The 15939-nt window shown below is 34.9% G+C and overlaps 1 protein-coding gene across 1 annotated transcript in view; it reads right to left on the bottom strand.

Moving 5' to 3' along the window:
* The window catches only part of LOC142358589 (uncharacterized), a 63214-nt gene that overhangs the window by 45112 nt on the left and 2163 nt on the right, over positions 1-15939 (bottom strand). The window contains exon 2 of the mRNA XM_075410015.1: positions 13289-13582. Coding sequence (XP_075266130.1) covers positions 13289-13470 — 182 coding nt within the window. The 5' untranslated portion in view covers positions 13471-13582. The remainder of the gene's footprint in view (positions 1-13288; positions 13583-15939) is intronic.

The following is a 15939-nucleotide window of genomic DNA, read 5'->3' as shown; positions in this document are numbered from 1 at the left end:
CAGGTTTAGCAGCTATTAAAAATTTAATTGCAATGACGAAGTATTTTTTTTTAAATAAGTGTGTAGAATTTAATTTCTAGGTTTTACACATGCAGACTTTTGCCCACAGTCATAAAATATTAAGCTTGGTGGTTATCTGAGCTGAGTTTAAGGTCTAATTTGGAGAGCAATCTGCTCACACAAAGATTGCATAGGATTTTGTTCCTCATATTGGGGTGCTCGTATTAGCCATTACGGTTGCCTCTCTGAGATCTTTCTCATTTAGCACATAATTTGTTTCAAAGAAGTCAGTCCTCTGAAGCTTTAGAAAGTTAAACTGTACATCGCTGATAACTGACGTCCGTATTTGTTTGTCAAATAACCAAATAGTAATTGTAGCACAAGAGAAATAAAAAATGATGTGACACCAATGGCGACTGTTATTTTCCATGTTGAGCTATCTGTGAAGCGGTTTCTCAAGCTTGGTTTAATGGTTTTCATATTTCCAATTATAGATTCAGTTAATTCGTCAAGACGATCAAAAGATTTTCGATGGTAGTCCGGTACATTCGCCAATTCAAGTTGTACTTTTTCAATAACCTGTTCTCTTGCTTGTGTCAAAGTTGAAATATGTGGCATCTCGTTCAAAGATGGTATTTTCGAGAATAAGTGTTGTAAAGGATCCGTAAGGTTGACATCGATTCTAATCATCATTTCTACATGAAAACATGTCAGCTCTGAGTTCCATGAATCGTGTTTCTATTTTTGTTCCACATTGTAATTCTATTACGCAAGTTTTACATCCTGGCAGCCTTTTTCGCTTTAAGGGGTCGTTATTCTTCATCTCACTTAAAAACATGTCAAATTTTTCTGAAGCTGAAGTAATTAACCATTTGCCATTACCCTAATTTTTAGCTTTCTCTTTAACAGGAAGTTTCACAGTGTTTATGTTACAATTTTGTAAAGCTGCAAATTGATTTCCGATAAGCAAAGCTCCAAGGCATGTATCTTCTGCTGTCTCAAGGGAAAAACCGTTTGTGCAAACTGAGAAACTGCTTGATCCAATACATGAATCAATTTCTGGTTGAGATAGAAGAGCAATTCGTCTGGTTGACTCAGCGATTGCTATGTAATCTGCTTCCCATCTCATATTGGGAGGCATATCCGTCGGTATCATTCGTTGGCATAGGTATTGTGATGGAACGATACAGATTAAGAGCAGTTGACCCAGAGGCAAACGGAACTGCGAGACGAAAAATCATACCATAATCTTCCACTACAACATTTGTCAACAGTTTTGTTTCATAATAAGTAAGGATTTGAGAAGGAGGTATTGCTAGAGTTAATCGATCATCCTCTTTTGTCTGCTGGGTAGCTAAAGATTGAAGGATTTTGTCCAATATTTGCTTTGGAACCAAAGCCATGGGTATGAATTTGTTTATTTCATTATTAAGTGCCAATAGAGGACTTGCCAGATTTGTTTGCAATTTCAATTTCTGATCCCGGGCGTAGAAATATTGTGTGCAGGCCATCAGTTTACTCGAGTTTGAGTTTATGACATCTATCGCCTTATTCAGAGTACTTGCCTGTTGTTTCTGCGTTTGAATAATCTGTTTTTGAGTTTGTTTAACATCTTTCAATTGAGATGCTACAATATAGAATTTGTCATTAAGTTTACTCTGAACTTCGATCCATAAGTTTTCGTTTTCTTCAAGTTTTTGTAGAGCAAAGTCAATGTCATCCCGATTTTTCGTTGATCCACCACAAGCTCCAAATATACTTCCAATCGAGCACGCAATTCCTGCTCCTGCTGTAACAGGACTCGCAATCAAAGGGACTCCACGTCGGTTTCTCTCATGTGAATCATTTCTCATCAGTGTTTCCAAAATATCTGTTCTTAAGTCTTGTAGATCTCTCCGAGCAAGTTGTAATTGTTTATCAACAAAGCCAGACAAGTAATCAAAATTCAACGAGCTTTCGTTAGTATTCATATACGTCAGGTTGCATCCGTATTTATAAGTATTCCAAGATTGCTCTAACATTGATGAAATATTAGCCAATTGAATATCAAGACTATCGGGCAATGAAGGAAATGGAATTATGAATTCTACATTTATAAACTTTTCTGCAAGTAACAGTTTCTGTTGGTAAACAAATTCAATTCCATTGTTGGTAATTTTGTCATTGAGGAAAGCAATTTGTATAACAATTAAGAGAAAGAATTCAGTAATAAGTTTTGTTGTGCATTTCGTTTTAATCTTGACTAATTCTTTTTGTTGACATTTGCATGAATTTTCCAATTTGAAAGTTGAAATAAGAGCAGGACTTAAGTTTTTGCTTCAGTTGGCCAGACAAAAGCAATCTTAACTGCCTACAGAATATAAACAAGGTTGAAGTTAAAATTAGTAAGTTTGCAAGACTATAAAATAACAGAACGCAGTCATCCCAATGAGGGAATTACTCCTGTAGGGCTAATAAAGCTCAGAGGAAGTAAAACTTTGCTTGTAATCTAAACAAGCCTAAAGAGGAAGCAATGAAGTAATTTGGGAATTTTTCCTCAAAATTGTTTATTTGATTTTAATTATATGCTCTAGGTATAACCTTGTTTTTGCGCTCTAGGTGTTATTTAGTTTTCATAGGCATGAATAAGATGAGTAAGGTGTAAGTTTTGCTCAAGGCGCAGTGATAAAATGTCGGTTGAAATTTGTACTAAATAACTTTGTTTTTATTTTCAGCTCATGTGTAATGAATAACTTGTACAACTCAAGCAGGTAATGGTTTTTTAGATTAATAATGCATGTCATCTTTCTGTTCGCCTTATATTTTTGTTCAACTTTATGTTGTACTAAAATTGAGTACGACGTAGAAACGGAGGTTCTGTGTTGTCAAAGCAATATGTCCTTCATTGAAAACGGTGTTGTGGTGTTTTCAATTGACAAATTGGAGTACCCTTGTGAGGCGTCTGTTGCTGTTGGTGACGGCGACTCTACTGTCTTAGCTGGGTGATCGGGCTAATTGTCTGCTTCTTAGCTAGGCTCTGTGTATTTCCAGCAATAATTGTCTTAATTGTCAAATGTTGTTACTAAATTAAGTTTTGAGTAACTGAATTTTTCATTAAAGTAACTAAGGTTTTTTTTATTAATAGCAATTATTTTTTTAAGATCAAATGGCAATTACTCGTTGTAAATCAAATTTGCAAGACATTCAAACACGATTTCGAAATTTCAATAATGAATTTAGAAATCCAGATAAGCTAAAATCAATTGGTTGGCAACCTGTACCCATAGTCAACGTAAATCAGTCTACCGATTGGCTTCAAGTTACCAGATAATTAATATCTGCGGGATATTCGAAGTATGTGGAAAACGATTGGGTGAAAACTCCTATTGCTATTACAAATCATCGGTTATTTGAGCTTGATCCAGAATTTGTCTCTTTCTTAAATAATGTTAATAGCGAGTCAAATTTTCTTACGAAAGTTAATAAATGTTTTAATTTGCCATCAAGATTAATAAACGGTGGTCGAGAATCTCGCCTGTATTCAAAATTAGAAAGTCCCGAGGAAAGTTTGCAAAGTGATTCATGGTGCCACAGTATGACGATGAAAGATCTTGTAAAATACACTATTCCTTCTTGTTTAAAGGAAACAAAATGCGATGCAATTATACAATATAATTGTTGGTGGACTGATGGTCACATTGAAACAGGAGGCAAAGATTCTATCTCAGTAACTCCAATTGGGGAGAAATTATATTTTATATGTACTCCTGGTGTCCATTCCGTGAATTTTGAAAAACGAATGCGTAAATTTGAGGACTTTTCAACGTTTATTTCTGATGGTCCAGAAAGTTCATTAATTCAGAAAAATGTCTTCTATTACATTCCAAAACCTGATTATATTTTGTGCCAGCCCAGTTTATGTGCACATGCGGTATTGACTTCAAGCGTTGGTGTTTCATTTGTGTGGGGTTGGGAAGCGTGTAACATGAAAGATTTCAACAGGGCTGAGCGTACACTTAGAAGTTATGGAACGGGAATTAGACATGAAGGATTTAAGTCACTTTTAAATTACGCTGGAACGGAAGGCGCGCTTCAAATAAGCCAAGAACTTGATAAGAGGAACAAAATTGTAACAAGTGGTCTAACAGAACATTTGTATGCGTTTTCACAGTCTGGCCAGTCTGTGATAACAAGTAGTGGTAATAGTTCCAGAATAAAACGTGGGCGAAAGCCGGGTGTTGACGGTGCTAACAAGCGAAAGAAAAGGAGTTTCCGATTTCCAGCCAACAAAGACAAATACATTGCAAAGCGGATTAAGGAAGAAGGTTAAAACAAAATAAGCGCTGCTAACTCAGTAATATTATAGCTTATATGTATATTTTATTTAGGAAAGTGGATAAAACATATAAGGAAATTCTCCTGGCGTGAATGTGTGGCAACTTGTGCTGAAAATGTAACTATGGAGCACCGCTCATTGCTACTGGAGTATGCTGAATGCTTAGCAGTTACAGCCAGTATGGATATAGCTGTTTCAAAATGGCTTCCAAGTACATTGAGTCATGCAGAAAGGCATGATTCAGTGTCAATAAGGTATAACTGTGCGTTGAAATTATTCACCCCTTTAGTTCTGAGTGAATGCTATGAAGCATATTGTAGACTAAACGATAGGTAATCACAAGGTGAACAACGCTGTGCATGTAGATTTTTCAATTTTTGTCTCTAAAAAGAGATTTTTCAGTTTTAATAATAATAACATGTATAAGCATAGTAAATGATCATGCAAATTTGAAGTTTCAAGCTGTGAAACAAATGAATAACCAAAGTATTCCTATTTTGCCTGCGGGTAAATTGGAATGGTCTACACATATTGTTATTCTCTACGCTGTTAAATATATATATATATATATATATATATTAATGTAATGTAGACAGTAATACGTTATGTAGAATTGTTTCAATGTAATGTCTTAAGAGTTAAGTTTGTAATCTATGAGTCATTACTGTGTGTTGAGTAAGTTTTCCTAAAGACAAAGTGGAGCAAGCAAACAAACAGAAGACATGATCAATGATTAGGCTAAGTAAAATTGACATAATTGTAGTAATTAGGTAATTAAAAGTAAAAAATAATGCAGTTTGATCTTGTCTGTCAAAATGGTGATAAATCAAGAATTATTTACCAGAAGAAAAGAATTGTGTTTGTTTTCTTTCACGACCATACCGTGATGTAGTGTTAGCGACTTGAGGTCCAGTTTTTGAGACTTTTGGCATTGGTTGTATAACTGTATGTGATTGTGTAGGTTGGGAGAATGTCTGAGAGGTTGATGGCTGTTGCTCTGTTGTTTTTGTTTGCTTTCGTTGCTCACGTTTTTCTGTAATTAACCTCGCTAGATTAGACGTTGGCGGTTGCATAGAGGTAGAGTGTTGGGTTTGTGTTGGTGATGATGCTGCTGATGACTCTGAAGTTGGTGTAGTATATTGTTCAGGTGTTAAAAACTGTGGCGATGTTTGAGAGCTATTTGTAGACTGGGGGGTTGTTTCTCCCGAAAATGTAAGTGCTTCTGTTTGTGTCAATGGTGCTGGTGTCAATGTAGGGTCTGGTTGTGGCAGATTCTGTTGTCGTGAGACTTTTGATGTAATGTGTGGTGTACTTCTATTATCTATAGGACGATATGTTGTGTTTTCTAAGTGTGCATCAAAAAGTTGTGGTTCCTTAAGTGCTTCTGGAATTAAAGGATCCTCAAGAAATTTTTGTTCGTCGATATCATCGAGATCTTCGATTTTGGAACTGTGGTGTGAATGGTTTTAGTCTGACTCTATGAACAATTTGTGTGTAGTTTGTTTTTGTTTTCCGAATTAGATAGTTACTTCTAGTTAGAATTTTCTCAACACGATAGATTCCTGTCCATTTACTTTGTAATTTTCCAATCTTCTCGTGTTCTGTTGTTATTAGCGGATGGAGCAACATACAATAGTCATGTACTTTCAATGGTGTAGCTTTTGCTTTTCTATCATAATAATCTCGGTATTTATTGAAAGAAGCAACTAAATTTTCTTTTGTTGTAGCAAAGATGTTATTCAACTTAGTTTGTAGATCACTCACGTAGTCGAACTTACTTGAGTAGTTTGGCAGTGTTTTGTTGTTGAAGCGAAGATCGATTGGGTTCATTGCTATCCTGCCATGAAAAATAAGTGTTGGTGGGCACCCTAGCACTGTATGATAGCTTTTTTTGTGTTGGAATACTGCCAGATCAACGTATTTATGCCAGTCATGTTTGAGTTGGTTTTCATAAATTTTAAGATAGCGTTTCAGTGGTCCGTGAGATCTTTCAAGAAGGCCGATTGTTTGAGCGTGTTTAAAAGTTGCGTGATTTAGTTTAAACTCAAGCATTTCTGAAAGGTTCTGAATTAGTTTTGATGTGTATACTGACCCTTTGTCTGTTAGGATTCCTAATGGACTGTAGGAATGTCTCAAGAACCATTGCATTAAAATCTTAGCCACTGTTTCAGCTGAGGGGGATGTGATTGGTTGTGCAAACATATATTTAGAGAAAACATCCATTGCAGTAATCACATATGAGTAGCCTCCTGATTTTGAAAGTTGTCCAACAATATCAACTTGTAATAAATCTGCAGGAAAACTTGTGTTAGATGTGACTGGGTTTAGTGGTGGTGTCAAGTTTTCATGTTTAGGCGATTTTGTTTGAAGACAAGAGAGACAATTATTGATATATACGATTAAGAATTCAGTGAAACCTGGGAAGTAATATTTTTTGCGGAACTCAGTTATTGTTTTCGTGATGCCAAGATGCCCTTTTAATTTTGAGTTATGAATTCTAAAAAGTAGTTCTTCTCTCAACTGTCTTGGTACAACAATTTGTTTCGTGAAATTTCGACCGTTATGATCAAAGAATTTCCGGTAAAGAATTCCATCATCAACAATTAATCGATTCAGTTGCTTGTGATATTTTTGACAATCGTAAGATGAATAAGTTGTGTCTGGTCTAATTTTCTTTCTTATCCAAACTATTGCCTTCTGGATATCTAGGTCCTTCATTTGCTCTCTTTCAATGTTCAGTGGTGTCAGTTTGGATTCTAAGTTCATTTCATCTAGCGGATTAGTTGTATCAAGTGAGTTGATTAACGACTCTATTGATGTGAATTCATCAATCATAGTTTCGAATTCGGATTCCTCATTTTCAATTACAATTGTTGGTATATGGAAATTGTCTTTAATGGTTTGATTATCTTCTAAATGGCAAAGTTGATTTTTCGGCGTGTTTTTCTGAAATGAAATGTTTATTTTCTTAACTGGTATTTGGTTTTCCAATTTCAATTTCATTTTTGTTGCTGGATTTAAATTGATTCTTGACAAGTAATCAGCAGCCGCATTAGCTTTTCCAGGGATGTGACCAATTACAAAGTTGAATGACAAGATATAGTCAACGGCATTCCATAGGTTTCCAGGAATAACTTTTGCCTGAAAAAAATTTGTAACGCTTTTGTTATCAGTCAATACAATGGTTGGCTTATTGGATACTCCCCAGAGGTAGTGTTCAAACGTTTCAAATGCCAAGTAAACGCTGAGAAATTCTTTCACATAAATAGAATGCTTGAGTTGGCTTGGAAAAAAAATATGAACCAAAGGCGACTGGAGCATATGATTTTTCCGTAGGTTGATTCGAGTGATCGTGGTAATCTTCAATTAATAAGATATATCCTGCTGCATAAAAGCTAGCATCACATACGGGAATAAATTGGCAGTTCGGTTTAGCCATTTTTAGTGATAATTGACAAGCTTGATTCAAATCTCGTTTCAATATCTCAATACTGTTCGTGTGTTCGTTCGTTATGATGAATTTTTCATTTTTACGTAATAACTTGAAAAAAGGGCGTAATTTAACTGCTAAATTAGGTATAAACTTTTGGAAATATTGAATAAAGCCAATAAACTATGCGAACTTGTTTAATTGTTTTCGGCGTTTTAATGTTGTTGAGGAATTTTTCAACTTTATCTTTATTTGGGCTAAGGCCGTTTTCCGTAATGGTATGTCCAAGAAATTGAATCTGGGAAATGCCGAACTGACATTTTTCCATTGACAGCTTAAATCCTGATCGTGCTATGCTCTTAAAAATTTCATCAAGATTTTCCAGAAGTTTGATTCCATCATAAGCACCCCTCATCAAAATAGACAAAACATTGATCATTAGCTGCAAACGCTTCCAAGTGTTTACTAACACACGAACTGAAAGCAGTTGGTGATCTGTTAAGTCCCTGCGCTAACCTTTTGAATGCAAAAGTTCTTCCACCAAAATTGAAGGCTAACAGCTGTACACTCTTTTCATCTGCCATCTGCATTGAGAAATATGCTTGACTGCAGTCCATTTTTGCAAAGATTTTCTTTCCTGCTAAATGTGCCGAAGCATCAGACATGGTAGGAATAGGAAAATTATTATTGGTATAGTCATGTCGAAGAAGATGGTTAATTCTTCTTAGATCAATAAGTATTCTTAATTTTCCCGAAGATTTACGTTGTGCAAATATTGGTGATGAATACTTCGAAAAAGGAAGTGATGTAATGATGTCATAATATTGCATTAATGCAAGTTCTATAAGAATTTCATCACGTAAATGTATTGGTGTTGTGGGGTTCGAAGTGTATATCGGTTTATCATGTTCAGGCGTCAGTTTAACTATGCAGTCGGTGTTTTTTCCAAGATCCAGTCTGTGTCGCGCAAATATCTGATGATGTTTTACAGGCAAGTCTTCCATTTTTTGTCGTTCCAGTTTCGTAAATATAGAGCCGCTCAAATTGAACTTTTCCAAGAATTGTTTTTTGTTTTCCTGGTTGATTGTAGGGTCCAAAAGTTCTAGTTGTTTGAATCGTTTTTATCGTATCATAAATGGTTTTTTGAATACCGTTCAATGTTGATGGATCACCACAATTTTCTGGCGTAGGAAACCAAAAATTTTTGAAGTGTAGTTGTCCATTTCTGAAGTTTGTTTAGTTTCAATAACCGTGTTTAATTCTTTATAACAGTCAATTATTGAGGGATGTATAGGTAACAGGTAGGATGCTTTTTTTTGTGTAACTAATTGAAATTTTCCAATTCGAGTTTGTGGAGAGACTGTTATTTCGTAAGGCTGTAAGTTAATTATCCCAATTTTGGTTCGAAAGGTGGAATCAATTCTGCTAATAGAAGACATGACACACAATCCAGTTTTTCGCTAAAAAGCAATGACGGTTCAATAATTCCGATTACATTTTGTAATGATGGGTGCAATTTTTCAAGCTTACATTCAATTACCTCTTGTTGATTTGGTAAAACAGTTATTTTAGAAATGGTTGACAATACTATATTTCTTTGTATCGGTTTTGAAGAACTCATGTTGTTCAAGCTAAGAGTGATATCAGGTAGGTAAAGTAAACCTTCGTGAGGATGTAAGATAATATCATTCTTTTTGAAGAAAGGCATGCCTAGTAATGGTGAGTTCATTTCTTTCAAAACAAGGAACTGTTCAGTGAAACATGTGCCAGCAATGTAGAATTTGATTTCAATATTATAAAGAACGGAAACATTTTCTCCGTTAGCCAATTTAACAAATTTGGGAAATGATTTGCATGACGTTGAAATGTATTCTGGAGCTTCTTTTTGGATTAGCTTAAACGATTTGAGAGGCAGAGCGCTTGAAAAGGCTCCGGTATCAACAAGAGCATCAATATGAAATTTGGGGAAGCTCAGCTGTATATAATAAAGTTTGTCTCCATGCAATTGAATAGATAATGTACGATTAGTTGTGATTATTGATGAAAGTAAAATTTCTGACTGTGGCTGTACTAGTTTTTTGAGTTTCCTCTGTAGTAATTGAATGGGATATTTCCCCCGCGTTGAGCAGGTTGTCTAAGTAGACAATCACGTTGCATATGGCCAGGTTGACCACATATTCGGCATATGCCAGGGTTAAACCTAGCTCGATCGGTTTGACCTTGCGGTTGGTTATACTGCGACCGCGGGAACGGTTGTCTGTAATTTGTCCATGATCCAGGTGACAAATTATGATTGTACCGTTGTCCAAAATTGTTACGGTTGTTGCCGTTTCTGCGTCCTCTATTTGTTCCTCCGCGGCTCACCTGTCGAACACTTTTGTCGATTTGCAATATCTGTTGTCCTATATTTTTCTGTGTTTGTGCCAAATCTTTTTGAGCTTCAACAACTGAGTTTAGTACTTGTGTCAGACTATTAGATGCCTGGTCATTTGAAACAGCATTAAATGCAGTTGAAATTGAATCTTTGTCAGGTAATATACTTTTCAAGACAAGTCGTTTAGAAACTTGAGTGCAAAGCGTGTCAACTGTATCTGTGTCTGGTCGCATAAGTAATTTCAATCGCAGCTGTGTGGGCATTCCAGCAATGAATGCATCCCGGATTCTTCGACTTCGCTCGCCTGATCTATCTACTCCTCCTGAATTAGCAAAGGCAAAATTTGCAAGCTTCGTTAGATCCGTTAAGAAATCTTCTGGCGTTTCTTTTGACATATCGAATTTTCGTTCTTGAAATTTGAGTTTATAGAATTCAAGCTGATTAGCGCTAAAATACCGTCTCTCTAAAGCTGTGAGGGCTGTCGCAAGATCTGCTTTATCTGCCGCTGGCAGTTCAAGAAAGTAGCTGAGTGCTCCACCAGCCAAGTGAAGTTTCAGAAAATCAATTTTACCTGCATCCGGGACCTGTGCTAGTGTGATAGAGCTTCGAATTTGCTCTTTAAATACTCTGAAGTCGTCTGTTGGTCCCCCGGAAAATGGATTGATGTGAACAGTCGGAGCCGCTTGGCTTGTAGCTAAACTGGTTGTTATTGCATTTGCAATAGCAGTAGCTGCTGCAGCTACATCACCCATTGTTGAATTATAAGATTAAATAATCAATTTCCAATAAGTCAAGATCAATTAGAGAAGTGTTTGTAACATAGTTTTTGATGTAAGAAAAATTTTGTGGCGTAAGAGACAAGATGAAAAGAATTTGTTCATTTTGTAAATCCTTTGAAATAATCATTGCAATAACATGATAATGGGGGTCTGAAAATATTGCCAGTACTGTGGCATTGCATTCAGGCAATTTAAAAAGCGTCGGTTGTGGATGGAAAGTAGTGAAATTGTTATTATCAGTCAGTGATTCGTAAAATAAATCTATCAACTTAGGTAACATTGTTTCGTAAAGTTTTTAATTATCGTCAATTTCAATAACTGTGTTGGTTTTGTAAAGCAAGCTGAAAATAGATTCATAATTCAAATGAGATTTTAGTAAGATATAAATTCCCACGTGAAAGTTCAAAAGATTTCCACAAATTAAGTAAATATCGAATGTAGCAATGTTAATGTGGAAGGAAGTGAGTTTAGCGATATTCGAATTTATTTCGAGTAAAATGTTTTGTTTGCTAACATTCGTGCTTATAAAATCAGGCATTTTTATTTAGCCACTTTTAACTGTCACCATCTTATAACGATTACTTTAGTAATTTCTATTATGTTTCTGATTAATCTATGTTTCAGGTCTTCGGATGAATAGTGAATTCGTTGTGGCTATACCCTTTATAACATATTTGTGTTCAACTTCAATTCAAATCTAATTCTACAATCTCTTTTATCAACCAACTTTCATTTCAATCATCTCTTCAACAACTGCAACTTTTTGGTAAGAACTCATTCCTATTTTACAAATTATATCCAATAACATATAAGCATATGAATACAATTATTTCAATCATTTTATCCAATCAGGATCAACTATCAAACCATACTTTCTATAATATTCATGATCGAATTCTAATGTTGCTGTTTCGGTCATGACAGATACGTAGTAAGTTACCACTTTTACTCTCTCAAAAGGTGTTCAAATAAAATCGTACCCTATTTACTTGACTGTTAATGAATTTTATTTTTATTACATGTGGCACAAACTCTCCTTAGTAATACGTTGGAGTCAACATCAAGTTCTTAAGAGCTCTTAATTAGTTTGGTAATTTGACCAATCGGTTATATAGATGCATTCGTAAAGAAATAGATTATTTCGATAACAGCCAATTCATCAGTTTAATGCAAGCCAAAAAACGAGAAGCAAAGCAGCGTAAAAAGACGTCTTACTACCAGACAAAGTCAAAAATTAAAAGCAGCGCCTTTACATACCCAGCAGATTGCCGGAAAATAGCCACCGTCGATTCCCACAACCAAGATTGGGATTAAAAGAAGAGAAAAAAACTACTGAAAAGAAATATTTTTTGTACACAAAATTTTACAGTGCTTACTATTTTGATGTCATTTTGGAACTGAACATAATCCTATGTCCTAGTGAGACGACACAGGGTCTAGTATCAATAAGCATAGATGGTAACTAAGAACAAAGTTTGAGTAAAGGGCATCTAAAATTGTGCTTTATGGGTTTATCCCGTTTCAATGTCTGATTTCATTTTTTGATTCTGACTCTGTTCATTTTGAATTGCTTTGCTGAGCAACGGCTGTCTGAAAACACTTTTAGCAGAAAGAGAGAAGAGTGAAATTAGCCTAGAAAAGTCAAAAATATTTCACGCGAAATAATGAACAAGCTGTGAACTAAGGTAAAGCAAAAAAATTAGTTCGACGCAAAAAAGCAAAAAAAAGTAAAACATAGCAGGACAAGTCCTGGCGTACAATTCAAAGAAATTTCATTGACTAAACAAAAAAATAATGGACTAAAAAACGAACTATGAGTGAATTGGAAAAAAATATTTCCAAAAAAGTCAGATAAAAAAGTTTCAAAAATAGATAATCAACGTAGAAATGCCGCATTTGAACAAAAAAACCACCAGCGAGAAAAGTAAATTTGGTTCACACAAACCACTAGGCTTAGAATGGACAATGAATGGATTAAAAAACCATTTATAAAAAATCCTACCCAAAAAATCGAAAAAAACAGTAAAAATTAAAGTGAAATCGCCGCATGTGAACAAAAAAACCACTAGCGAGAAAAGCGAATTTTTGTTCAAACTCCGTTTTCTCACTACCTTAAAATTAGAGTGAACAATTTTACGCAGAAAATCACTCGCTTTTTGGCTCCTCTTCCTGTTTCGGCGTGACCAAAATCACTACTCCGATTTGACTTCAAAAATCATGAAAATGTGTGAACAGATCTTTAAAGACAGCGCCTCAATACAATTAAAATTCTTTGAATTGTAAAAATTCTTTGAATTGTAAAAAAAAACTTAGGAGCGCTATAATAGCCGGCTGAGAAGCTGAGGCGGCTATTAATAAAAAAATGAGGTTGAATGAACTTGTGTTCTCACGTGTTGTTGAGTTTAGCGATGGCCTCTTCAGCCTCGTTACTGTTGGCCATGTGAACAAATGCGAAAGTGCTCTTCAGTTCCACCTCAGTCACTTCTCCAAAGGGCTCGAACACTTGCTTGATCTCGTCCTCCTCCACTGTATCGGGCAGGTCACCCACGTACACCTTATTAGTCAGGGCCATCTTCTCAATTCACAGGGCAAAACTCGATCTTCCTTGATTACAATAGATCCTTGAACTCTCCACTATTTTCCTCTTTCACCTTATCCACGCCTCTCTTCGCCTCGCCTCTATCCTTAAAAAGCCACAAAATCTGTCCAATTTGTTCTTGGATAGCGTGATCGAACAAAATAATTCTAGACAAAATACTCAAGAATACTCAAGAAGTATTTTGTCTGGTACTGTTTTGCCTGTTCACCTTCGATAGCAGAACTTGGATTGGATACTGTAACAGCCTTATAATTATTACTCATTATTGTGTAATAATTAACCTCAACCACCAAATCAATCTACATCATTGAGTTAATTACTGACAAGGGGCATCTAATTGCGGTGTCATCGAGCAAAACTTATATACAACAATCTATGTCACGCACAAGAATTAAATTAAAGTAAACCATTACGGACCAAAAACCACAGCAGGTCTTTTGATTTGAGAACAGTACCATCACATAACTACTAGATTGCAACAAAAAGTCGCCATGGCTTTGTATACCCGTAGACTTGACTCGTAGAATTTAAAATACAAAATGGAACAAGGATGCTCGTTAATGTGCGTTTGCACATGATGTTCCGACCCGAGCTCATTTACACTTTTGACTTAATTGTAATCCAAATGAAGACATAATAAAAAAAGATGATTGAGTTTAAAAAAGCTTTTAAAAATCTAACTACTTATTGAATTACATAATGCCATGCCTCATTACAGCGCTGACGAGATCTTTCATTGAAAAAAACTACGAAAAAAAACACAAACAACAGAAGCAAAAACAAAAAAATTCACGGCAAAAACTAAGTTTCTAAATTTGAACGCACTTAGTAACAACGCCAAAATGCAATCGTACAAAACCTTAACTGCACAAATTTACTTTGTCCATACTATACAACAGATGACAATTTTCCTTAATGAGACTAGGTAACAAAGTCGACAAAAGGAAATAATAAGGCGAAGTTGGACAATCGATCAACTTTTTTTAAACCAAAAAAATTTAAACCAAAAATCATTAGCTTTTAACGAAATCAATCTTAATAAATTTACTAAACATTCATTATGAAACCAATAGAACCTGAAGTTGGTTAGATTAAGCCATAGGAACGGACTACAGAAGCAGAAAAAACTCAAAAAAATTTAACGATTTGGGAAAACACAAATTATTGAAGCCATTAAAATCATTAGCTATTATCTGAATACTAAGTATTCTTCCTTCCATTTTCATTCATACTATAACAACTAAAACTATACTGAAAGATTAAATAAGTGCATTTAGGCCACATTTCAAAATTATTGGGATCTGTTATTACGCAAATGTGCTAAAAGAAGAGAGAAAGAAACACAAGTACACCACTAAAACTTATATTTAAAGGCATATTGTCCACAAACAAAACATTAGTTACGATGATATCACTGGACATTTAAATTTTTTGAATACAAAAGATTGCATTAGACCTCTCAATAATGAGAATAAGCTACAAGTTGACAAAAAAAACAACAGAAACTGGAAAGTTAAAAAATCATTGAAAATGTATAATATCGTAAACTTTGAGACTATTTGCAATAAAATGACTACCTCGGGTAACATCAATCCTTGAATACTCAATTACAAGCTTTTGAGACCGGTCAGCATTTTACGCCTGCCTAAAGATTAAAAAAATAGGCGAAAACTGCTAACTCAAAAAAAAATTGAGCGAGAAAAGAGTCGAAGCCATCAAAAAATAACTTTTCGGTAATGACTTTTCTATCATCCAATAATTTTTTAGCAAAATGAGATTCTTTTTTCAATATGACTTCAAAATATCAATAAATACGAAAAAATACATTAAAACCACGAAATTTGAGAAAACCGTTAGTATCAACGCCATTAAACTCAATTGGTTTCAGCGAAAGGCAGTGAAAGCGCTCGATGGGAGCATGAGAGTTATGCCTCGATGGGACGTCAAGAATGTTCGTCATTGACAATTCATCAACACGATAAGTTATTACAATAAGTCATTGACTAAGAAAACAACAAATACAGGCAAAAACCAAAAATTCAGTAGAAAAGTGCATGAAGAAAGTGTCAAAGCAATTTAAATCATAAGCTCTACTCTGAAAACTTTATCTATTGAACCATTGAACGTCTTACTTAAACCAATGGGAACTATCAGTATTAGGATAACTTTATCCATGATCCATTGAAAATCTTTTCTAAGCCAATTGGAACTAACACTAATAGGATAATGTGATGAGATTTCAGAAGAACCACAAACACATCCAAAAATTTTCCAAATGTCCAAAAAATTTATGAAAACTCGCGCATCGATTTTATCAAACCATTAGTTGGAAGATAAAACCGCAAATTCGATTATTTTTGTTGAAGTAGGAAAAAATTAGTTCCGGTAATTACTGAGAGTTGGTATAGTTCACGAAAATAAGTTTACGATTGGTTAAGTTTC

The sequence above is a fragment of the Convolutriloba macropyga genome, chromosome 2 (genome assembly GCF_964194025.1).
Source record: "Convolutriloba macropyga chromosome 2, txConMacr16.3, whole genome shotgun sequence".
NCBI lineage: Eukaryota > Metazoa > Xenacoelomorpha > Acoela > Convolutidae > Convolutriloba > Convolutriloba macropyga.
The sequence above is the reverse complement of the archived record's forward strand: the minus strand, read 5'-3'. Positions and strand labels throughout refer to the sequence as shown.